The following is a 26,811-nucleotide window of genomic DNA, read 5'->3' on the forward strand; positions in this document are numbered from 1 at the left end:
TTGTTGTTTTAGTCTACCCAGCTTGTGGTAATTTGTCATGGCGGTCCTAGGAAACCAATATATACCATAAAACCTAAAACTTCAAACAAGGTTTTCTTGCTTATCTCAGGAAAAATAATTACAAAGCTAAATTCAGAGACAACTTTTCTGGAATAAGATTTTCCCATTTTGGACCCTGAAGGCCAAGTACCCCTGCTACTTCTTCCTCCATGGTTCCAACCCCCAATTCTGATGAGCTGCCCATGTCCCAACAGATGAGGTTCCAGGGAGGTGCTACCTCACTTTCCTCATCAATTGGAGGCAAGAGCTTCAGCAAACTTGGGTTTAGTGCTGTTTTGTTTCGCTCACTGAAAGCTGCTCCCTTCAGATGGCTTGCTGTTGGTAAGTGGAGTACATTCTACGTGTCCATTCTGGACAAGGCTGATTCCTAGGCCTGGTGCTGCTATGACGCATGGCTCCATCACCCCTCAGGGTCATTTCCTATAATTACAGTTTTCAAATATACTTTCAAACATTTCACAGAACAAAAGCAACATGGTGTGCTACATGTAACAGAAAAAAATGTATTAGGCTAATAGTGTAGAGACTTGGCTCTGTTCCTAGATCTGCCTAAAGGCAGATCTGCTTGCTATTTCACCTGGAGCAAATCACTTAGCCTCAGTTGCTTCATCTGTAAAAAGGGACTGTTACTATCTAGGATTACTTGCCCTGCTGTTTATCATAGAGGGTTGTTGAAAGGATTGAATTAAAACACACACACCAAAAACTTGTACATGAATGTCCATATCAGTATTATTCATGAGAGCCAAAAAATGGAAATAACCAAAATGTTCTGACGAATGGATAAACAAAATGTGATATATCCACATAATGGAATATTATTTAGCCATAGAAATAAAAAATGCTGATATAGGTTATCTTGATGAACCTTCAAAATATTACGCTAAGTGAAAGAAGCCAATCATAAAAGACCACAGATCTAGAGTTTTGTAAGAAGGTGGGAGGAGTGTTTGTATGCTGGGCAGGCTTCCTACCGGTGATTGTGGAAAGGAAGGGGAGTGATTCTAGAAATGATTTCATTTATGTGAAATATCTAGAAGAGGCAAATCCGCAGGGATGGGAAATAGGTTAGTGGTTACCTGAGGGCAGGCATGGGGGAGTGAGAATAGATCTAAGTGGGTTGAAATTTTACCTTGAGTGAGTGAACCTCATGCACAGGACAGAAGTCAGGAGACCAGGAATCCAGTTCCAGCTCTCCCATAAACTAGCTGTGAGATCATGTGTGGTCACTGAACTTTAATTCATAACTATCAAGTATTGGAGGATAATCCCTAGCCTACCTATCTGTCTCACTGGGTTGTTTTAGGAGGTGAATGAGAAAAGGGTTTGGAAGCAAATCCATGCACATGCATAAGGTGTTAATAGGATTTGTTTTTATTGCCTGGGTACCCCTTGAGAGAAGAAAAGAGTGGTGAAAATAAAGGAAGATATTAAACAATGTGTGGCTGGGGTGTTTCTGGTACTTCTTGCTGTGTAACTGACCTTCCTAATGACCCAAGACACAAGAAGAAAATGGAGGTTTCTAGACTCCTGGCCTGAGCTTCTATCTCCAAGTCTAGACTAAAGATAATGCCCACAAATGCCTGAGTCAATCTATTTTCTTTTAAACAGTTTTTTTTTTTTTTTTTTCCTTCTTCCTGGCTTCTTTTTAGGGCCCTACAGAATCACTCCCCTTCCTTTCCACAATCACCCCTGGGAAGCCTGCCCAGCATACAAACACTCCTCCCACCTTCTTGCAAAACTCTAGAACAGGAAAGCTCTGAAAGATTTCAGCCGAGGAGCCCAGCCCAGGCCAGCCCAGCCATCGACTGGCTAGTGATAACATGAGCAGGAAAGGGGTGGTTGGCGGGAGTTTCTGGAAAAGATGACTGGCCAAATAATGACTAGTTCCCTTATCTCAATGCCCTTTTCATCTTTATCCCTTCTCCTCAAAAAATTTATCCCCACCCTCAAGCCTCAGTGGATCTCAGAACCCATAAAGTGGTAGACCAAAATCCGTGTTGGAGCTGGATTCAAAGTCTGGCTCTGCTAACTCCTAGCTCTGTAGCCTTGGATAAGTTAATAAGCCTTTTTAATTCTCACTTGTTCAATAGGGGTAAGTACTCTGTAGGACTGCTGTGAGGAATAGAGATCATTTTAAATAAAGCAGTTAGCATAGTACTTAGCCACTCTTATTGCTCCTATTCCTGGAGTACACATGGAGCTGGCTGAGACCTTGAGATTGGCCAAAGAGGTACGAGCTGCTTTCCAAGCCATGATGGATGCTTGGAAGGTAACTGTCACTGTTTCAGTCACAATTATACTCCATATAGATGGTATATGGGGAATTAATGAGAACCAAAAGGACAACAGTGACTATGGTAATCACAGCTGCCATTTACTAAGCACCTACTGTGTGCCTCTAGTCTACCCTGTGAGGTACATATTATTACCTCTATTTTTTTTTTTTGGATGAAGAAAAAGAGGCTCAGAGACGTCAATAGCAAACTCTGGGGTCACACAGCCAGAAAGTGGCATAGCCTAGATCTGAATCAGATCTCACAGTCTCCAAAGCCAATTCTTTTCACCTGTGTAGAGGAAGAACTCCCACAAGAGCCCTATGAGGTGAATAGTACTAGGGAAAGAAAGTGAAATATGAGGATGGGGGTCCAGGCCTAGCTCTCCCGCCTACTGGTTGAGTGAATCTGGGCATACCATTTCATCTTCCCAAGCCTCGCTGTCTCTATTTACAACAGGAAGAGGTTGGATTAGATCAGGGATACACATCAAAGTTATCTCTGGGAAATGTAAATGCAGAGAGCTGGTCACACCTCTGACCTCACGAGTCATATTTACAGAGATTTAGATTAGGATCCACTGGTTTGGTTTTAACAATCTCTGGTTCTTAATTCTGGGGCAGAGACAGAAGTGTTAGGGTGTACTTTAAAAAGGGCAAAGCAGGCTTTCAGTGACAAATGAAAGAGCAAATACTTCCAAAAACCTTTCTTTGGATCATCAAAATTGCAAATTGATAAGCATCCATGTTCTCACTGGCCCTTCACATAATCTATGGCTCCAAAGGAACAAGGTGTAACAAAAATAACCCTGATGTGGACTTCCCAAACACAGGTTCTGAAACTATTTTATTTTTTTTCCCTCAATGAGAAACATGTACTTGAAGGTTTTCTTTAAAAGCCTGTTAGAGTTAAATATATAATTTTTTTTAATTTTTAATTTTTTTTTTTGAGACAAGGTCTCGCTCTGTTGTCCAGGTTGTAGTGGAGTGGCACAATTATGGCTCACTGCAGCCTCGACCTCCTGGGCTTAGGTAATTCTCCCACTTTGGCCTCCCAAAGTGCTGGAACTATAGGCGTGCACCACCGTGTCTGGCCTGAATGTATAAACTTTAAATAGCACATACAATATATGAATCAATGTTATAATTCCATATACAGGGTACCCTTTTTGATTTTCATAAGTTTATGATGTTTTCATTGGCATTTTTTCTTTTTAAACTTTTAGGTTCAGAGGTACATGTGTAGGTTTGTTATGAAGGTAAACTTGTGTCGTGGGGGTTTGATGTACAGATTTAATCACCCAGGTACTAAGCCTAGTACCCAATAGTTATTTTTTCTGCTCCTCTCCCTCCTCCTACCCTCTACCCTCTGGTAGGCCCCTGTGCCTGTTGTTCCCTGACTTGTATCCATGTGTTCTCATCATTTAGCTCCCACTTATAAGTGAGAACATGTGATATTTGGTCTGAAACTATCTTATTACAGGGTCTTGAGCAAAACTTTTAATCTCTTTGTACCTCATTTCCCACACTGTCAAATGCAAAAGAGAACACCTACTCAACAGGGTTCTTTTGAGGATTTGATGATATGAAATATAGGTAAATAATTATTAAACACTCAATAAATGGCTGTTGGCCTGACACTTGTCCCATTATTTATTACTAGAAGTGGAATGGTGGTAAAATTCTAAAAGTTCTAATGCAGAGAGGATGACCAAAGAATTTTGAAAACAGTATTTGATAGGATTCTAAGGATTGTGTGGTCCCTGTAGAAAGCTCATTGAAAAACAAGGAAGAAATGAAGAATCCTAAAAACAGTCTTGCTGAGGGCAAGACTAGATCCAAAGCTCCAGGTCACTCTTAATCATAAGCCTGAAATTATTTAAGAAGGATTAAGTCTCAAAGTCCTTTGGCATATATCATAATTTATGCCAGAGGAAATTCAAAAATTCAAGGCCAAACATAAAATGGCTCCACTTTACACAGTAACTCACATAATATAGCAATTGGAAGGATCCCCAGAGTCCAGTCTCTAATTTATCACCCTCCTCCCACCTCTCAAATCTTTCATCTACAGTTTGAGAAACTGTGGCCCAGAGAAATAAGACTTGTCCAAGGCCACACAGAAGGTCAGAAGTCGACTCTGGAATCAGAATTCAGATCTTAGTCCAAGAGCCCTTCCCCTGAACTACAAGATATATCGCTATGAATGAAGATGTACTCTCTGTAATGTGGGCCTGGGGGCAGGAGCAATCAAGCTGTGAGATCTGATCACCAGGACACTGGCTGACCAGACCTGTTATTTGTTTTGAGTTTATAATATCACTCATTATTTGCAAGGTAAGTAAACATTTGTGGATCAAAGTACTAAACACTAGTATAAATAGATCCCCACGTTCAGAAATATAAGTTTCCTAATGTTTATAAAAACTATAAAGCGGAGGAAGAAAAAAGAAGAGATAGAGACAGGCAGTAACATGAGATCCCATGAGACCTTTCTGGGCCTATGATTCCCCATCCCCCTGCCAAGGGAAGACTCTGAGAAAGAACACCATCTCTGCTAGGGAGAGCCAAGTCAGAACATCCTGACCTTGATGCATACGATCTCACAGTATATATTAGCAGAAATTGATTCTGTGAAAGACAAAGAGGAAAGACAGCAAGTGACTGTAGCTTAGTGGCACAGCACAGTCCCTGGTCACACGTCCTTTTACAACCTTCTTTGGCTCAGGGCATCTCATTTTAGAGATGGAAATGCCTTGCCTCCCAAAAGGCCTCTAGTTAGAATTAATCATGCCTTCTAAATCTTTTTTTTTTTTTTTTTGGAGATGGAGCCTTGCTCTTGTCTCCTAGGCTGGACTGCAATGGCATGATCTTGGCTCACTGAAACCTCTGCCTTCTGGGTTCAAGCAATTTCCTGCCTCAGCTTCCCTAGTAGCTGGGATTACAGGCACCTGCCACCACACCCGGCTAATTTTTGTATTTTTAGTAGAGACGGGGTTTCACCATGTTGGCCAGGCTAGTCTTGAACTTCTGACCTCAGGCGAACTGTCCGCCTCAGCCTCCCAAAGTGCTGGGATTACAGGTATGAGCCACCACGCCCAGTCTATGCCTTCTAAATCTTTTGTAGTATGTAATTTTGCCATTTATTCTAATTGGGAATTCACAAATCTGTCATATAAAGTGAGACTATAAACTGTTAGAAGCCAGGATCCAGACCATCTCTTTTTCTCTGATGCTGTTTAGCACAATGTCCTATGCCTAGAAAATGTTGCAATTAGAATAAGGAGGTCCCAGCCCTTTGGGAGGCAAAGGCAGGAGGATCACTTGAGCTCAGGTGTTCAAGACCAGCTTGGGCAACATGGGAAGACCCTGTTTGTCTCTCTCTCTCTCTCTCTCTCTATATATATATATGTGTGTGTGTGTGTGTGTGTGTGTGTGTGTGTGTGTATGTATATACATACATATAAATTAGCTGGGCACTGTGGCAGATGCCTGCAGTCCCAGACTGGGGGGTTGGGGAGCTGAGGTGGGAAGATCACTTCAGCCCAGGAGATCGAGGTTGTAGTGAGCTGTGACCACACCACTGCACTCCAGCCTGGGCAACAGAGTGAGACCCTGTCTCAACAAAAACAAAACCAGAACCAGAACAAGCAGGTCTTCAATCAACACACTAGAGCAGCAAGTTCTGTTGGAATCCTTCCTCCCTGGGTTAGAAGAATGAATGACCAAATAGAATCCAAATGTAAACAGTTCTTTAGGGTACAAGAAATTGTCATCGCCGGGCGCGGTGGCTCAAGCCTGTAATCCCAGCACTTTGGGAGGCCGAGACGGGCGGATCACGAGGTCAGGAGATCAAGACCATCCTGGCTAACACGGTGAAACCCCCTCTCTACTAAAAAATACAAAAAAAAAACTAGCCGGGCGAGGTGGCGGGCGCCTGTAGTCCCAGCTACTCGGGAGGCTGAGGCAGGAGAATGGCGTAAACCCGGGAGGCGGAGCTTGCATTGAGCTGAGATCCGGCCACTGCACTCCAGCCTGGGCGACAGAGCCAGACTCCCTCTCAAAAAAAAAAAAAAAAAAAAAAAAAAAGAAATTGTCATCACTTAATGAGGTTTTCTGGGTTGTGTGTATTTCTGTTTGGGGACAGCAAGTCTATATTTAGCCATGCACTGTCCTGTTCATTTGAGAGAGGTCAGGTTACAAGCTTTGTTTACATCTATCGTACCCCTCAGTTGTGGCAGACCCTTCTCCTGTTCCTTCGTGTGGGGCTTGGGTTGGTTAGTTGGTCCCCTCAAGGATTCATTCATATTTGAAATGAAGCACTCTTGTCATTTACTTAGGGTCAGGAGCAGGTACTGGAGGCACTACTGAGCTGCAGGCCAGTGCCAAAGGGTGGCCTATGCTCTACGAACTTATATGTAGTCAGGAAGAACAAATTTATATTCCGAGGAGCACTTCAGCCTTCCCCCAAGGAACTTTGGGAACCCATTAGTTTTCTCACAGGAATCAATCCATCGAATGGGTACCTTAAGTTCATGTTACTGATGCATTAGACCCTTGTAACCTTTCCACAGAAATATCCAAAATACATCACTGTATTTTGAAGCTAACCAACTTTATGAGAGATAAGCATTCCCCTCCTTTCACGGTGACTCTGAGACAACTGGCAATTGGTGGAAAATAGAAGCGTCAGACATATCAGTTGTGGATGCTTATCAAGAATCGTGATCAGCAGCAATAATCACAAGATTGCACCTTAAACTGACCTAGTGTGGATGGCTAGGCTGGGATTCAAAGAGCTCCAGCTTTGCCGAGGGAATTATGAGATCTACAGAATTCTCTGAAGGGGAACTTCAGCTTCAGGAGAGACAGTGTGCTACTGAGAAAGGAACATGCACGTCAGAGTCCGAATCTCAGCTTACTAGTTGTGAAACCTAGGGATGGTACCTGAATCCAAGAGTTCTAATTTGTAAAATGTATGAAACAGCTACCTGTAGAACTGTTCTAGGGAATAGGAAATGTCATAGTCCCTGCACATAGATGTTCCACAACTGGTAGTTGGTCCTCAGCACTGCACTGTGGGAGGTAACCTGGTGAGGGAAAAGATCTTGAACTCTGTGTTCCCAGACCTTCAGGGTTTGACCAGAGGCAGGGTCTGTCACAGAGGGTGCAAAAATGGGGTCAGCTGCCTTTCGTATGGTGAGTAGAGGACTTCAGGTACAGAGCCTCGCAGGACCCAGCTTGTAGCTGGCAGCTCTTTCTCAACCCCTGCCTCCAGTCCTGGGGGTCCTAATAATCTCCTGGTTTCACATCTGTAGTTTCCCTACTCATCTTCCGGACTTGTGTCTTGTTGCCTCGCCATCTCTAGGTTTTAAAAATTGGGGTCCAAAGGGAGAGTTTCTTTTTAACGCCATTTGGAAGGCCAAAATACTAAGACTATATGTACTGAGTGGGCCTGCATACTGAGTACATTATTTGAGCAGGCCTGCCAAGGCATATTATTACACTAGAACAGGGGTCAGCAAACTACAGCCCATACATCACATCTGGTCTGTTTCTGTGGTTTTACTGGAACACAGCTACACCTACTCATTTACATAATTGTTTATGGCTGCAAATATACTACAACAGCAAAGCTGAGTAGTTGCTGCAAAGTACAGATGGCAGTCTGAAGTATTTACTATCTGGCTGTTTACAAAGAAAGTTTGCTGGCCCCTAGACTAAAAGTTCTCACTCTGGTTTGCATAAACATGTCCTCCTTCAAAATATTACCATCTAATTTAAGTTCATCACTAAGGAGATAGATTTAAGCTAAAACTGAAACCAATGAATCCCAAATGTATGCTTTGAAATAACCAAGAGAAGAAATGACAAGATAAGTTAGTTTGAAGAGCCCATTAGTATTATTGTAAGAAATCATATTCCTTTTTATTATAGCATACCTTAGGCACAAACAATGTCCTAGTTGTTGGTCAGCATAAAGAATGTAAAGATTCAAGAGTCTGGCTGGGCACGGTAGCTCACGCCTGTAATCCCAACACTTTGGGAGGCCAAGGCGGGCAGATCACGAGGTCAGGAGATAAAGACAATCCTGGTGAAATCCCGTCTCTACTAAAAATACCAAAAATTAGCCTGGTGTGGTGGCACATGCCTGTAGTCCCAGCTACTCAGGCGGCTGAGGCAGGAGAATTGCTTGAACCCGGGAGGCAGAAGTTGCAGTGAGCCGAGATCGCGCCACTGCACTCCCACTTGGGTGACAGAGCAAGACTCTTTCTCAAAAAAAAAAAAAAGAAAAAAAAAAGAAAAAAAAATCAAGAGTCTAATATGGTAAACTTGTACTAACAAGCTTAAATCACCAGCTTGTTCTTTCTGATTCTTAACCATTTATTCTTTTTCCATATCACAGAAGCACAGGTCTGGAAATAACTCAAGGGATCATTTAGCTTAATATTAACACTTTACTGACAGAAAACCTACAGTCCAGAAAGATCAAGTGATTTTCTTACCAGTGACTGAGTGCCCAGTCACCTGGAAAAGGATGTCAGTCTCCTGTCAACGTTTTTTTTTTTTTTTTTAGTAAAACATCTCATTGGGGGAGCAATAAATATAAGTTCGGGGTATATTTTTCTACTGTAAGGAAAATGAGAAAAGCTTTTATTTACCAATCTAACATAGTTCCATAAAGTTCTCTAAAAAGTCCAACATTATGACTGAAAAAGGTCTGAATTATTATTGACATGCTATTTTGATAAATAGTACTGTTTTCATATATTATATAGTACTTTCTAATTTCCTTTTATGTCAATACAAACAAGCCTGCTGGGATTATGACAGAGATTGAACTGAATCTATTGATTAATTTGGGGAGAACTGACATAAACAATACTGAGTCTTCTCCATAACACGATCTCTTTCCATATTCTGGGTCTTCTTTAATTTATCCCAGTAATGTTTTGCTGTTTTATGTATAGAGATCTAGGATGGTTTTTGTTAAATTGATTCCTAAGTATTTTATTTTTTGATGTCATTGTGAAAGGAATTAAAATTTTTTTTTTTTTTTTTTTTTTGAGACAGAGTCTTACTCTTTTTGCCCAGGCTGGAGTGCAGTGGCACGATTGCAGCTCACTGCAGCCTCTGCCTCCCGGGTTCAAGTGATTTTCCTGCCACAGCCTCCTGAGTAGCTGGGACTATAGGCACATGCCACCATGCCCACCTAATTTTTGTATTTTTTTTTTTAGTAGAGTTGGGGTTTCGCCATGTTTGCCAGGCAGGTCTCCAACTCCTGACCCTCAGATGGTTTATCTCCCTTGGCCTTCCAAAGTGGTGGGATTATAGGCATGAGCCACTGCGTCCGGACAAGACACCTTTGTTTTTGAGTACCACAATGACAAGTGTAATGCCCTTCAAATCAGGAAATTCAGCAAGATCTATTATTTGATAAACATTTTAATCACACATAGCAAAAAGGTTTTTTGAGTTTGGGCAAAACAGAGATAGGGGTTATTTAGGATATTTTAGTTTTAAGGACATAAAAGTAACATGATGGAAGTCTCCAAAGGGCTGTTGTGAAGATCATAGAGAAGGCAGCAACAAGTTATTAGTCACAGATTCAACAGACATTTAATATGTACTTATTGTATACCAAACACTATGCTATATGCTTTAAGTGGATTCTTAATCTTCATAATAATCTTGTGAAGAATGTCTTGTTTCTATTTTACTGAAGCAGAAGTTGAAGCTCAGAAAAGTAAATTAACTTACCCAAGACCACGTTAAGACTAAAGTCATTAATGTTGTGGGTTCATATTCATGTGATTCTAAGACCCTATGTACTAAACTGGTCTTCTATACCATATATATACACACATATATGTGTGTGTGTGTGTGTGTGTATGTATATATATATGTATATATAAAACCACTCTATAAATCATAAAATGATTTTTATATGATCATAACCATAACCATCAACATCATTTAAAATACTAAAAGTCAGGAAACTTAAGTTTTAATTCTAGCCTGGCCAGTCAGCTGCATGATCTTGAAAAAATTAGTTTCCCTCTCTTCACCTCTAGACACTCTGTCATTTGAGCAGTTTGGAACTAACCGCCCTCTAAGGACCCTTCGCGATCTCATATTCTAGAAGTTTCTCATTCTATGAAATCTATTCCCTTCTGTCTTGGCTGAGCGTTCTTGCTAATATGATTCACCAGCCATGAAGAATTTTGTTCACTGACCTCATCCATAAAAGGGCCGAGGAGGTAGCAAATAAAAGCAAACAATAAACAAATGGTAGATGTATAAAATAAACTTCAGGTCTTCAGCATGCTCTATCTTTTCAGCCTGGTTAGTATATCATCTCTTTTGAGCTCTTCTTCATTTTTTTGTTTTTCCATTGTACTTTAATACCACGTTAAAGTACATGTTATATGTTTCAGAATTATACAGAATTTCAGGTATCTCAGACTTTGTCACCTAAGAGTAAGATGAGAATGTTTTTAAAGCTCTCCGTTCTCCCCAACAGTGAATTTCTTAAAATAAAAATGTCTGGAAATAAGTCAGAATTTTTCAAAAGAATTTTTTGTAACTATTTACAAAGTTATAACCAAACACTAACTAAAACATTCAGCCAGGCATGGTGGCTCATGCCTGTAATCTCAGCATTTTGGGAGGCTGCAGCAGGTGGATAACCTAAGGTCAGGGGTTTGAGACCAGCTTGACCAACATGGTGAAACCCCATCTCTACTAAAAATAAAAAAATTTGCCAGGTGTGGTGGCTCATGCTTGTAATCCCAGCTAATTGAGAGGCTGAGGTGGGAGGATCACTTGAACCTGAGAGGTGGAGGCTGCAGTGAGCCGAGATCACACCACTGCACTCCAGCCTGGGTAACAGAGCAAGACTCCATCTCAAAAAAAAAAAAAAAAAAAAAATCATGTGGATATTTACTGGGCAGCTACTCTGTGGCTACTAATGCGGTGATCTAAAGAGGAATAAGATGCATCCTTACTCTTATCTCCCATGCATCTCCTCCCCCAACCCCAAACTGTGCTCCAGCCTCAATAAACTGTCTCCAGTTCTCTAGACCTTGGGGCACTTAAAATAGCAGCCCAGGGACAAAAGAAGATAAACTTGAATTTACTGAGAAAATCCCGTATTGACCAGGATTACCCTGAGTTGATTAAAACTTACATTTCTATCACTGGCCAGATGGGGGCTTGATGTTGAAACTAAATTCAGAATTAAAAAATTATGTACTTTCGGCCGGGTGCGGTGGCTCACGCCTGTAATCCCAGCACTTTGGGAGGCCGAGGCGGGCGGATCACAAGGTCAGGAGATCGAGACCACGGTGAAACCCCGTCTCTACTAAAAATACAAAAAATTAGCCGGGCGCGGTGGCGGGCGCCTGTAGTCCCAGCTACTCAGGAGGCTGAGGCAGGAGAATGGCGTAAACCCAGGAGGCGGAGTTTGCAGTGAGCCGAGATCACGCCACTGCACTCCAGCCTGGGCGACAGAGCGAGACTCCGTCTCAAAAAAAACCAAAAAAAACCAAAAAAAAACAAAAAACAAACAAAAAAAAATTATGTACTTTCACACTTGAGATTAATCCCCAATTTTTTATCTGGTAGTTATATCTTGGCACGGAGTCAGGCATGGTTCAGTTAAAAGCAGGTAAATCTTGCTGAAAACTGAGAAGCCCAGAACCTCTTAGAAGTAGACATAGAGAAGGCAGAGAGAGCCACTAAGAAGAGTTCCAAGGCTGGTTTGGCCGAGAGAACAAAAACTGGAGAACATAACAAGGCTCAGGAGTCCACTGAAAGCAGGTCCACATCTTATGCTCTTCTCTAACCCTTGTCCCTAGAACAGGAACTGGCAAAAGCAGGTTCTCAGTGGTAAGGGCACTGAAGAAACAGAAACTGAGGCATCACTAGAAACGTGGGCAGTAGAATCCAAGAGGAGGAGGAAGCATGTTCTGGGAAAAGAGAAGCAGATTTTCTTCAGAAATACAAGCAGAGAGACCACATGCAACCCAGAAGCCTTCCAGTCAGCAGGCAGGCTCCAGCCACTGGACTGAGGTGTGGTAAGACTCTGGTCTATGAGAGGGGGTTACATAAAAGCAGGACAGGGTCCACTCCTGGGTGGAATCTGAGACCACAGGCAGGTTATCAGGGCAAAGATTGGGACACTGGAAAATTAGCCAAGATCCCAGGGCTAACCCTAGCTAGCACACAAGAGCAGGGCTAAGGAAAAAAGATTCCACAGCACTGGCTTTATGCTGGGATGCAGGAGGCCTGGACTTAATGGTAGAGTTCAGAGGCCCCTGGCAATGAGTACAGAAGCAGAAGTTGGCAACCAGGTAGTCCTGACACACATATCACCTCTAGATCACTATTTCCCAGACTCTTCCATTTTGTGGACAGGTGAAAACATTACCTCTTTATGCACTTGTGCACTTTTAGAAATGGACACATGGGGCTGCCAATTTTTAATAAAGTCAAATATGGAAAACTATCATTTACTATGACTGTCACTTCACACACACGAGAATACTTTAACATACATGCACAAAGAGAATCTCTGAATAAAGGGAAGTCTTAAAATCTGATTACATTTAGTTTTATGAAAATTGATTATATCTTCCTCGTGTTTTTCATATTTTTGTGGACTAATGAAAATTTCTGCAGCTCAGCCCTGTAGGTCCCCATTTTGAAAAATCTGCTGCAGACCAGTATCTTCACATTGTGCACCAGCCTTCCCAGGCAACCGGTGGAGAGAAAGAGGGGTGGGCAGTTGAGTCCAGCTTGCATCACTTGACCCTCTCCTCTGCTATATTTAAAGTGGCTCCCTCTCAATTGTTTCATAAATTATTCTGTTTCATGTGAGATTTGGTTAAAAAGCAATGCTTTAAAAAAGGTTTGGAAATCACTCCAGTTTACTGTTGAAGAAACTGAGATAAATCATAACAAAGCTGAAATTTAAAACTAGGACTCTGATTCCCAGCACAGATCCTAGAGAGAGAAGACCGTATCTACTGATTTTGTAGAGTTCAGAATCCTATGTAGAGCTACACGTAAATAGATGTTTAATCGTAATTGAGATCTTCAGAGGTCCAAGGTGACCTTACCACTAAATACAAAGTTCTAATCTACTTCTAGCCCAATATGAGAGTTAGCCTGGGCTTTGGAATCCAGTCAGGGACCAATTCAACAATCATTTACTAGGGATAATCAGAAGCACTCCAAGAACCAAAAAAGTAGAGGGGATCTTATGAGATGTTTGGGAGCCATTCAAAGCTTCTGGCACAGTGGAGTTGGGAAGAGATGTTCTCTGGGTTTTGGCAGGTAACACTAGACTGTCTATGCTGGCTGGATGGGGTGGTGAGGGGGTGTGTCTGGTATTTAAAAAAAAAAAAAAAGGCAGAAATAAGGATGAAGACAGAATGAAGAGAACAGGGTCAGGTTTCTCCCTGTCTCCTTTTCCTCCTCCAGAGGATTTAGACTTCCCTGAAGTTGGTCAAGGTTGGAGTTTGTTCTAGGATAACACAGAAATATTTGTGAGGATTTCATGGAGCTCATGTCTGAACTCATGGCCTGTTCTGTGGATGACTAGAACCAGCTGTAAACAAAAAATGACAAGCAAGAGATCGAGGAGGAAGGCCCGATATTTCAGGGTTATTTAAAATAACCTTATTTCTTTCCCTTTCTCTCTCTCTCTCTTTCTTTCTTTCTTTCGAATGAGGATTTCAGATCTGGCTGGAAACTGGTCTGGATATTTATTTTCCTCATTGTCTCAGTGGAAAAAAAGGGTGGGTGATTCAGACAGCAGCCTCCGCCTCTGGGCTGGAGCCTGGGTCAGTCTCCACTCTGTTCTTTCTTCCTTAAGAGAGGAGTCTCAGCCTGGGGAGAAGATGCGTATTACCGCCCACATTTGCTTTTGGCTTCCAACAAGGGTTCCCCAGAGGAGTTGGTCTGATTTCAGTTAATAAAACAAAACCCAAAAGGTCGGGGAGGGAATGAGGGAGGAAAAGGCACTCCCAGGGATGAGAAGACGGAAAGCGGGAGGTCTCTGATCAAGGTTTCTCCTGGGCACTCTCTCTCTCTTTTCATGGTGGGGGAAGGACCAAGGTCATCAGAATGAATCTGAATGGACTACCTGGCTCTACCACACTTCTCCCTGCTGTAAGAAATCCAGCTGGAATAAGAGGTCCTGACTTTTAAGGCACCAGTCATTCTCTCTGGAAAGAGCTGTTTGAAGACCCCAGTAACATTCCTCCACTGGATGCTGAAGACTTCCCCAAAAGCATTCCCATGGGTATCGTTTGACCCCAGGTGGGACCCAGGACTTAAAATAATTCTAGTGTTGACTTACCTGGGAAACTTAAGGATTACTAGAAGTTTAAATATTTACAAAATATTTAAAGGGGGCAGTCTCACTAAAATTTTAGTAGAGAAAAGGTGGGGAAGAGACACAGAAGAGTTGGTCAGAACTTTGGGAATTCTTTATTCCTTAAGATTAGACATGTGACTACTGTGAAATTCCTGCCAAGGAGTTTGAGAAGGTAAAAAACTAAAATAGTAGAGAAGATACAGTGGAGGCTCTGGCCTTATTTCAAAATCTCCAAGAGTTACAAAATGGGGCTCTGGTAAGCTAAATTGCATGAGCTGTAACTCACAATAGTTTGTAGGTTCCTCTAAGAAGGATCATGTTATCTTGCTAGTTTAGCTATTGGAGGTTAATATCAATGTACAGACAGCACTGAGCACTTTGGGAGGCCTAGGCGGGTGGATCACAAGGTCAGGAGATCAATATCATCCTGGCCAACATGGTGAAACCCTGTCTCTACTAAAAATACAAAAATTAGCCAGGCACAGCACCGTGTGCCTGTAATCCCAGCTACTTGGGAGGCTGAGGCAGGAGAATCACTTGAACGTGGGAGGTGGAGGTTGCAGTGAGCTGAGATCACCCCACTGCATTCCAGTCTGGGCAACAGAGCAAGACTCCGTCTCAAAAAAAAAAAAAAAAAAAAAAAGAATAGTCAGTTCTCACTGATTTATAAACCTCTTGCTTCTCTTCCTTCTTGCTGGCCGTTTTGTGACTTAGAAGCAGCCATGGTAAATAGCTCTGTGACAATGGGTTGGTAAAAGTGAGGAGTCAGAGGACACAGCCATAGACGGGAGTCAAAAGCCTTGGATTCGGGGCCCTGCCACTCTGCTTTCTGGCATCATCACTTAGTGTCTTTAAGTCTTAGTTTCCTTGCTCGTGCGATAGGAATGATATTATCAGCCCCTACCTATCTCACTTTGTTTCCTCATGCTTAAATGAGACTGCATAAGTGTTGTGTAACTATAAAGTTCTGTAAAAACACCGAATATTTAAATTATATTCTGTTCATCTTGTCCTACAGACACAAAAATCATCACTACTACTGCTATGACTACTACAAGCAAAAAATGAAGTGAGCAGCTGCTGTTCACAATGTGTACCTGTACGTTCTCCAAGCTTTACCTATGCAACTTCCCAACAATGCTGTGAGGAGCATCATCTCCAATTTACAGATGATAAAACCTCCAAGAGGGAAAGTTATTTATTCAACATCAATAAGGTAAATAAGTAGCAAGGTTGAGACTCAAGTGCAACTAGCTGTCTTTTGGCATCCCTGTGATAGTGGCTGTGCAGGCCCTAGAATAGCTACTGAATACATGGAGGAGGGAGGGGATAAAAGGAAAACAGAAGTCCTCAGCTTTGAGGATTCAAAAGGGGTGATGGCTTTCCTAACAGGGAATGACTCCTGAGCACATGAATAATTCATCGAAGCTCTCTACTGAGAGACGGCTTTTTGTGTGTGGTACATCTGGTCAGGGATAGCTGCCCACGACTGAGCCACAAATGTGAGGACTTGGATCTGCTTGCTTGTAAACACAGCTCAGAGCAGCTCTCTGCTTCCTTACTTTGAGGACTGACAGCTATTTTGATTCCAAAAGGCAGGTGAGGTTTTTTCGTTGGTGCACACACACACACACAAAATAAGCAAAAATAAATCCCACATCTATGATACAGAATCTTGATATGTGTTCCTGCAACTGCTTTTCCTTCTAGCACATCATTCCTGGTTTCCTTTTGAAACGAGTTCTCTATCAAGAGAGTGTTTCCTCCAACCTTATGTCGATTTTAAACTCACTTTCACTCCTGGTCTGGTCTTGAGCCTGCAGGTTTTATCCTAGACATTTTTGGTTGGAATATGTGAAGACTGGAAGGTGGCAGTAGAAATAAGAATCTGGAGGTGGCAAGAAGGGTGAAAAAACAGTCTCCATCTGCCACAAACCTCTTCTAGCTGAAAGTAAACACATTAAGTTTTTATATGAGTCCTATCACAACTCTTTAAAAAAAAAAAGTAGTTGGGCACAGTGGTTCATACTTGTAATCCCAGCACTTTGGGAGGCCAAGGCAGGTGGATCACTTGAGCCCAGGAGTTCAAGACAAGCCTGGGTGATATGGTTTGGCTGTGTCCCCACCCAAATCTCATCTTGAATTCCCATGTGTTGTGGGAAGGATCCAGTGGGAGGTAATTGAATCATGGAGGCAGGTCTTTCCTGTGCTTTTCTCATGATAGTGAGTAAGTCTCTTGATATCTGATGGTTTTAAAAAGAGGAGTTCCCCTGCACAAGCTCTCTCTCTTGGCCTGCTGCCATCCATGTAAGACATGATTTGCTCCTTCTTGCCTTCTGCCATCATTATGAGGCCTCCCCAGCCACATGGAATTGTAAGTCCATTAAGTCTGTTTTTTTTTTTGGAAATTGCCCAGTCTTGGGTATAATCAGCAGTGTGAAAATGGACTATTACAGAAAATTGGTACCAGTACAGTGGGACGCTGCTGAAAAGGTACCCGAAAATATGGAAGTGACTGGAACTGGGTAATAGGTAGGGGTTGGAACAGATTGGGGGGCTCAGAAGAAGACAGGAAAATGTGGGAAAGTTTGGAACTTCCTAGAGACTTGTGAATGGCTTTGACAAAAATGATCACTGCAACATAGACAATAAAGTCCAGGCTGAGGTGGTCTGAGATGGAGATGAGGAACTTGCTGGAAACTGGAGCAAAGGTGACTCTTGTTATATTTTAGCAAAGAGGCTGACAGCATTTTGCCCCTGCCCTAGAGATTTGTGGAACTCTGAACCTGAGAGAGATGATTCAGGGTATCTGGGGGAAGAAATTTCTAAGCAGCAAAGCATTTAAGAGGTGACTTGTGTGCTGTTAAAGGCATTCATTTTTATAAGGGAAGCAGAACATAAAAGTTTGGAAAATCTGCAGTCTGACAATGTAATAGAAAAGAAAATCCCATTTTCTGAGGAGAAACTTAAGCTGGCTGCAGAAATTTGCATAAGTAAGGAGGAGATGAATGTTATTCCCCAAGACAATGGGGAAAATGTCTCCAGGCCATGTCAGAGGTCTTCACGGCAGCGCTTCCCATTACAGGCCCAGAGGCCTGGGAGGAAAAAACGGTTTTGTGGGCTGGGCCCAGGGTCCCTCTGCTGTGCACAGCCTAGGGACTTGGTGCCCTGTGTCCCAGCCGCTCTAGCCATGACTAAAAGGGGCCAAGGTACAGCTTGGGCTGTTGCTTCAGAGGGTGGAAGCCCCAAGCCTTGGCAGCTTCCACACGGTGTTGAGCCTGCAGGTGCACAGAAGTCAGCAATTGAGGTTTAGGAAACTCTGCCTAGATTTCAGAGGATGTATGGAAGTCTGGATGCCCAGGCAGAAGTTTGTTGCAGGCATGGTGTCCTCATGGAAAACCTCTGCTAGGGCAGTGCAGAAGGGAAATGTGGGGTTGGAGCCCCCACACAGAGTCCCTTCTGGGGCACCATCTAGTGGAGCTGTGAGAGAAGGGCCACCATCCTCCAGACCCCAGAACGGTAGATCCACTGACAGCTTACACTGTGTGCCTGGAAAAGCTGCAGACATTCAATGCTAGCCCATGATATCAGCCCAAAGGGAGGCTATACCCTGCAAAGCTATAGGGGTGGAGCTGCCCAAGGCCGTGGGAGCCCACCTCTTGCATCAGTGTGACCTGAATGTGAAACAGGGATTCAAAGGAGATCATTTTGGAGCTTTAAGATTTGACTGCCCCACTGGATTTTGGACTTGCATGGGGCCTGTAGCCCCTTTGTTTTGGCCAATTTCTCCCATTTAGAATGGCTGTATTTACCCAATGCTTGTATTCCCATTGTACCTAGGAAATAACTAACTTGCTTTTGATTTTACAGGCTCATAAGTGGAAGGCCTTGTCTTGGATGAGTGAAGACTTTGGGGGACTGTTCGGAAGGCATGATTGGTTTTAAAATGTGAGGACATGAGATTTGAGAGGGGGCAGGGGCGGAATGACATGGTTTGGCTGTGTCCCCACCCAAATCTCATCTTGAATTCTCACATGTTGTTGGAAGGACCTGGTGGGAGGTAACTGAATCATGGGGCAGGTCTTTCCCAGGTTGTTCTCATGATATCTGATGGTTTTAAAAAGAGGAGTTCCCTTGCATGAGCTCTCTCTTGACCTGCTGTCATCCATGTAAGACATAGCTTGCTCCTCCTTACCTTCTGCCATGATTGTGAGGCCTCCCCAGCCATGTGGAACTGTGGGTCCATTAAACTTCTTTTTTTTTTTTGTAAATTGCCCAGTTTCAGGTATGTCTTTATCAGCAGTATGAAAATGGACTAATACACTGGGCAATATAGTGAGACCCTGTCTCTACAAAAATTAAGAAATTTAGCTGGGTGTGATGGTGCACAACTGTAGTCCCAGTTACTTGGAGGCTGAGGCAGGAGGATCACTTGAGCCTGGGAGGTCATGATTGTGCCACTGCACTCCAGCCTGGGCACAGACAGACAGACAAATGAGAGAGACAGACAGACGAAGGGACAGATGAACAGATGGAAGGAAGGAAAGAAAGGAAAAGAGGGAGTATCTGCTTGAAAGAGGCTCCGCATATGATGAAGCCCCTACAGGAGCAAACCAGGGGCAGGAACACTGGCTTGAACAACTCCAGGGGATACCCCTACACAGAAAACAATGTGAACAGTCCTTTGGGAAATGTGCAACTTGAGGTTCTGCCAGTGGGTTCTAGGTCTGTCTGGATGCATCCATGGAGAAGCAGAAGCATGGGGTGAGAACAGAAAGGATGTTATCCCTATTTTACAAAAGGAAGCTGAGACTTTATTGAGTGACCTGCTCATGTAATCACAGAGTAGTGATTTGAACTCAGACACCCTTGTCCCCAGCATACAGACTAACCAATAGAGCCTGATGACTAGATTAAAGCTCTTGAAATTACTAAATTAGGAATATTCCAGACCAAGGACTTTGGCAATATGGGTTAGTAAGGAGGGAGAACCTCAGCCTACCATAGGGACCCCTGGTGGGTGCTTCCAGTACAATGCATAGTGTCCAAAGGAGCAAAAATATTCAGGCCTGTTTCTGGCAGATGCTTATATTCCAGAAGAACAGGGACAAAAAGACAGCATATTATAATGCAACGTCAGGTCTGGGTTAGACTAGAATCCCAACTTTCCCATCTTCTAGCTGTGTGACCTTGGGTCAAATCGTTGCTGTTTGAAAGGCTTACTGTGACTTTTTAGTGGGAATTTATGTAAAGTCTCAATTTTCACAGAATAGATGGTCAATACACAGCTGCGATAATTTCTTTTTGTGATCACCAAGGGTCAGGTGCTTTTCACCTAAGGCAGGTACTGACATGAAGACTCAGGTGATTGGATTGTTCTCAACAGGCCCCAGTAAAAGGAAAGCAGTGTTGCATTAAGGAAGAGTTTCTGGGGCTGATAAGAGTTGGGTAGCCCTTCTGAACCCAGCCGAGGATGCGGGGTGGGTAGAAGAAGAAGATCTTTAGCCCTGGGGAGTTATAAAAGTGCTGGGCAGGGAAGAAAAAGTACTCAATTTCGTCATTTGAAAAACTGAAATAAAGGTGATAAAGTGATTAAATGAAATAGGCTACTACGCAAAAGAAAGTAGTCAAATGTTAACTTTCTGTTTCTCCTCAGATCCCAACTCTCAGTCAAAAAAAAAAAACAAAAAAACCCAAAAAAAACCTGAATGAATAATTAAGTTTTAATTTTTTACCTGAAGGTTTTACAGATATAATCCAGTTTAAGAGAGCCACAAAATTAAAACATAACCAGATTCTCCTCTGAGACAGAAGAAAAGCCAATTGTTTTCAACAGAAGGATCTCACAAATAACCTCTATCACAGACGATATTCTTGCTCTGATAAATTAAAACACGAGACATTTAATAATTCCTTAAAAAAGGCTTAAGAAAATATATACATGCGTATGTGTATATACATATTTGTGTGTGTGTGTATATATATATATAAAAATACACACACACAGATATCTATCTATCTGAATATATTTCTGGCCGGGCGTGATGGCTCACACCTGTAATCCCAGCACTTTGGGAGGCCGAGGTAGGTGGATCACTTGAGGTCAGGAGCTTGAGACCAGCCTGGACAACAGGGTGAAACGCTGTCTCTATTAAAAATACAAAAATTAGCCAGGTGTAGTGGTGCATGCCTGTAATCCCAGCTACTGGGGAGGCTGAGGCAGGAGAATTGCTTGAACCTGGGAGGTGCAGGTTGCAGTAAGCCGAGATCGTGCCACTGCACCCCAGCCTGGACGACAGAGCAAGATTCCATCTCCAAAAATCAAAAGAAGAAAATAATATATTTCCTAGCCACGTGCAGTAGTGCATGCCTATAGTCCCAGCTACTTGGGAGGCTGATGTGGGAACATTGCTTGAGCCCAGGAGTTTGAGGCTGCAGTGAGCTGTGATTATGCCACTGTACCCCAGCCTGGGTGACAGGGCTCACAAGACCCTGCCTCTTAAAAAAATATAGCTCAGTGCAGTCTTGAACTCCTGGACTCAAGCAATCTTCCCCTCTTAGCCTCCGAAGTAGCTGGGATTACAGGCTAGGAAACATATACATATTTTTTTTTTTTTTTTTTGGAGATGGAGTCTCGCTCTGTCGCCCAGGCTAGAGTGCAGTAGCACTATCTTGACTCACTGCAAGCTCTGCCTTCTGGGTTCACGCCATTCTCCTCTCTCAGCCTCCCGAGTAGCTGGGACTGCAGGTGCCCACCACCACGCCCGGCTAATTTTTTGTATTTTTAGTAGAGACGGGTTTCACCGTGTTAGCCAGGATGGTCTCAATCTCCTGACCTCGTGATCTGCCCGCCTCGGCCTCCCAAAGTACTGTGATTATAGAAGTGAGTCACTGCACCCGGCCAGGAAATATATTATTTAATAAGGCTATTGACAAAATACTCAATTATTTGTCACCCTCTAATACTCTTCTCCTTAGGGAGGCCTAAGCTGGTTGTATATGTGTCACTAATCTTGGTGATTCCTGTTACAGCATGACTCTGTGACTATCTGGTTGCATGCCTGTCCCCTCCTCTAGGCTATGATGTCTGAGCACTGAGACTCTACTGTTCATCTTTGTAGCCTCATTGGTTATGACAGGAACTTGCATAAAATAAATGCCCCATAAGGTTTGCTGAATGAATAATGTGTGAATGAACAAATGAACCTTGCTACCAAAGAAAGCAAGCCCAGATAATGTAGTTCCCACATTTTCATTGTACTGAAGTCCTATGCAGTAAAAGGATTCAGACAATATCTTTTAAATATGTGATTTTTAAGAAAGATATCTGCACCGAGTAATTTTTGCCACATCTCAAGAATATTATTTTCTTGATGAGAACACCTCTAATCCCACAAGAAAATAATTCAATTAAAAGCCATTTGCGTTTTGGTTATTATTTTCCCCTCATCATACCTATTTCTTAAAAAGCTGAGGTACTTCTTGGACTCATTTCTCACATGGTTAGAGTAGGCAGCTAGGCAGACACGGGCAGGGCAAGAGAGGCTCCCACCTACTTCCCACCAGGAATGTCAGACAACCAGCAGGTGAGAGTCAGGCGGTTAAACTCTCTAAAATAACAACTGGTTGCAGCTGATGCTGGGGAAAGAGGGTCTCCCAATAGATAGAAAGCACCTGAAACTGGTGATCAGCAGCTTTCTGATAAGATCTAGGAGATAGGCAAGTGGGCTCAAGCACACACACTATAAGGCAAAATGGTAGAGTTTAACTGGTATTTGGACTTCCTCTAGGAACACTTGACTGGTAAAAGAACACCTCAAGTGGGCACGTGTACAGCTTTAGTAAAGACACTGTGCATGCAGCTCCTCCAAAGTGTGGCAGGCCACTGCACATGCAGATAGCCCTCTCCAAGGGAAGAATCAGGGGAGAAGAGACACAACCCCCCGGAAGCATGCCAATGTCTAAAACTCCAGATCAAAGGTCAAACAGAGCACTGAAGTCTCTCAAGTTGCCCGCTTGGCCCTCTTCCAAGTGTTATTTACTTCCTTTTGTTCCCGCTCTAACACTTTTTAATAAACTTTCACCCCTCTTCTAAAACATGCCTCAGTCTCTCACTCTGCCTTATGCCCTTTGGCTGAATTCTTTCTTCTGAGGAGGCAAGAACTGAGGTTGCTGCAGACCCAGATAGATTTGCCACTGCTAACATTTATGAAAGCTTTGAGACTGGTGGTTTTGTGGAGTTTTTTTTCCCCTGCCTTTTTTTTTTTTTTTTTGAGATGGAGTTTCGCTCATGTTGCCCAGACTGGAGTGCAATGGCATGGTCTCAGTTCACTGCAACCTCCACCTCCCGGGTTTAAGCGATTCTCCTGCCTCAGCTTCCCTAGTAGCTGGGATTACAGGCACTCACTACCATGCCTGGTTAATTTTTCTATTTTTAGTAGAGATGGGGTTTCACCATGTTGGCCAGGCTGGTCTTGAACTCCTGATCTTAAGTGATCCACCCACCTTGGCCTCCCAAACTGTTGGGATTACAGGCCTGAGCAACTGTGCCCAGCCTCATTTTTTTTTTTTTTTTTTTTCTTGAGACAGGGTTTCCCTCTGTTACCCAGGCTGGAGTACAGTGGCATGATCTCGGCTTTCTGCAACCTCTGCCTCCTGAGTTCAAGCAATTTTCTTGCTTCTGCCTCCTGAGTAGCTGGGAATACAGGCGCACACCATCACAGCCTAATTTTTGTATTTTTAGTAGAGACGGGGTTTCACCATATTGGTCAGGCTGGTCTTGAATTCCAGGCCTCGGGTGATCCGCCTGCCTCAGCCTCCCAAAGTGCTGGGATTACAGGCGGGAACCACCATGCCCAGCTCCCCGGCCTTTTAATTCATTTCTTATTCCTCACCCCCAACTTTTTTTGTTTTTTTTTTTTTGGACACAGGGTCTCGTACTGTCATCCAGGCTGGAGTGCAGTGGCGTGATCACAGCTCACTGCAACCTTGAATTCCTGGCATCAACCAATCCTCCCACCTCAGCTTCCCTAGTAGCTGGGATTACAGGCATGCTACCGTGCCCAGGTAATTTTTATTTTTTATCGAAATAAAAATGTTACAGCGAACCATGATTGTGTCACAGAACTCTAGTCTCGCTATGTTGTCCCGGCTGTGGCCCCTTTCCCTCCCTGACTTTTTTTTCACTGAACATGCATTGCTCTTCATCAGGAATAAAATAAAGGGAAAAAAAATCTCCATGAAACCTATAAAATGACAAAGATTTGGGGAAAACAGGAAATTCCACTCAGGAAGCAAGAAGATTATACTAAAGAACTCAATAAATAGGGGCTGATTATCCTTCCCCAAGGAAGATAAAAATCACAGAATTCCTAGGTTAGGACATCTCGTTCAGGAATGTCTGGCTACATAATTTGCAGAGCCCAGTGTAAAATGAAAAAGCAGAACTTCCTGTTAAAAAAACTATCAAGAACTTCAAGATAGTAATAGTGGAGTGTTAAACCAAGTGCAAGGCCTTCTAAGGATGGGGCTCTTTGTGACGCTACAGTTCATATCTCCACGAAGCTGGTCCTATGTCTAGGGGCTCCCTAACCTGGCTGGTCCTCAGAATCACCTGAGGAACTTTTTTTAAAGAATGAGACATAATTTACATGCCATAAATTTCAGCATTTTAAAGTGTAAAATACAGTGGTTTTTAGTATATTCATGAAAGTGTACAACAATCACTATCTAATTCCAGAACATTTTTACCACTCCAAAAAGAAACCCCATACTCATGAGCAGTTGCTTCTCATACCGTCACTCTCCGTCACCACCAATGTATTTTCTGTCTCTGTGGATTTGCCTACTCTGAACCTTCATATAAATGGAATCAAAAAAAGATGGTTTGCTCTGTCTTCTTTCACTTAACATGTTTTCAGTACTTCATACCATTTTGTGGCTTAGTTATATGTATACCATATTTGATTTATTGATGGATATTTGGGTTGTTTTCACTTTTTGGCTATTATGAGTAATACTGCTGTGAACATTCTTGTGCACGTTTTTGTGTGAACATGTTTTGGCAATATGCCTAGGAGTAGAATTGCTGGGTCAATTCTACCACCCCAGAAAAAACTCTGCTCTTTAACCATCCCACAGAGTTTGAGATGAGCCTAAACAAATGTTAAGGAGCATTTCTACAATTTAACACTAATTTCAAAAAGGTGAGCTACTCTTTTGTGAAGATTATCAAAACCCAAACATAAATGACTGTTTCCTCCTTTTATCTGTCCCTCCCAAGTGAACATAAATGAACACTGGATCATCAATAATCATCACAAAGAACCCACACAAACAAGGGTCAAGTGTGACTGTGCAGGATGGCCTGAAATGGGCTAGGACAGACAGAGGTGAAGCAGAGGAGGGACCAAGCTGAGACCTTCCCTATGGGATGGGTGACAGGTAATGGGACACAGAGTGCTGGACAGCACAGGGAAGAGAGAAAGCGGGAGGGATGAGGAATGGCAGTGGTGTTGAGGCACCTGAGGAAACACCACAAATACCTTTAGCTTTATCACAACCCTAACACTTTTTTTTGCTTTCCTGTTAGAGCATAATTAGGGCCAGGTGTCCCTCTAATATTTGGCCAACCCCTTCACTCTTTACTCTTTATCTATGAACCCTCTTCCAACAGGAAACCTTAGCTAGAGCCTGCTGTCAATGCTCCAGGAATCCAAGGGACTCGCCTCAACTCCCTGTGAGAAAGATCTGTGTGTGTTCTCATACCTGTGCTCTCCTCAGCCTGATTGAAGCCACAGATCTGGCAGATGCTCTGGACCCACTTATTCATGTCCTCTTCTGTCTCAGCCACCAGGTAAAAGGTGCGCTCGCTGGTCTTGACGTCAAACACAAAACTATCCTGCAGCTCCTTCTTGTTAAAGGTCAGGCCTGCATCCACCTGCTCACAGAAGTTCAGGTTGATGATCCGCAGAGGCTTCTTGGAGTGATCGTTCTTGTAGTATTCCAGAACATCTGGGTCACCGCTCATCCGGCCACTCCGTAGGATAAACCAGCGTTTCTTCCAGGCCTAAATCAATTCAGGAAGGAGTAAGAAGAGGGGAAAGAAGTCATTAGTTATTTCAAAGCTTTTTTCTTTCAGAGACAGGTCTTGCCCTGTTGCCCAGGCTGGAGTGCAGTGGCACAATCAAAGCTCATTGTAATCTTGAACTCCTGGGCTCAAGCAATCCTCCCACCTCAGCCTCCCGGGTGGCTGGGACTACAAACGCACACCACCACGCCCAGCTAATTAAAAAATTTTTTTGTAGAGGCAAGGTCTTGCTCTGTTGCCTAGGCTGGTCTCAAATTCCTGGTCTCAAGAGATCCTCCCAACTCAGCCTCCTAAAGCGCTTGGATTATAAGTATGAACCACTGTGCCTGACCTTAAAGCATTTTTTTTTTTTTTTGAGACGGAGTTTCACTCTCGTTGCCCACGCTGGAGGGCAATGGCATGATCTTGGCTCACTGCAGCCTCCACCTCCAGTGTTCAAGCAATTCTCCTGCCTCAGCCTCCCGAGTAGCTAGGATTGCAGGTATGTGCAACCATGCCTGACTAATTTTGTGTTTTTAGTTGAGACAGGGTTTCTCCACATTCGTCAGGCGGGTCTTCAACTCCTGACCTCAGGTGATCTGCCTGCTTCGGCCTCCCAAAAGTGCTGGGATTACAGACGTGAGCCACCGCACCTGGATGACCTTAAAGCTTTTAATAGGTTCTCAGATATCGTAGGTTAAAGATGGGGGCTGTGGGACCTGCAGGTGCCACGTGACCTGTCCCCTTTTCAGAATTCCCAGGTTTCAAAACTGGAGGATTATTTTAGAATGCATGTTTGTGCAGCATCTCACCATGTAAACAGGGTCTTATCACTATAAAGTAAGATGTGGCATTTCCACTGTTTAGATCAGGAAGTTAGATGATGACACTTCAGACCAACTATTTCTTTAGGCTAGAATACAGATCCAAACTCATAGCATTTTTAGGTAAGGGAGAACTTGCAAAGCCATAATCAGGTTATCCATGGGAACCCCCACTAAGGCAGGGTGAGCTGAAGTAACA

At 43.1% G+C, this 26,811-nt stretch overlaps 1 protein-coding gene across 3 annotated transcripts in view; it reads right to left on the reverse strand.

Annotated features, from left to right (window-relative positions):
• The window catches only part of LOC105468810 (GRB2 associated binding protein 2), a 220,856-nt gene that overhangs the window by 40,224 nt on the left and 153,821 nt on the right, over positions 1–26,811 (reverse strand). For all 3 annotated transcript variants that reach the window (XM_071075363.1, XM_011719198.3, XM_011719197.2), the window contains one exon: positions 25,488–25,788. In XM_071075363.1, the coding sequence (XP_070931464.1) occupies positions 25,488–25,788 (301 nt within the window). The remainder of the gene's footprint in view (positions 1–25,487; positions 25,789–26,811) is intronic.

This window comes from Macaca nemestrina, chromosome 12 (genome assembly GCF_043159975.1).
Source record: "Macaca nemestrina isolate mMacNem1 chromosome 12, mMacNem.hap1, whole genome shotgun sequence".
Classification (NCBI taxonomy): Eukaryota; Metazoa; Chordata; class Mammalia; order Primates; family Cercopithecidae; genus Macaca; species Macaca nemestrina.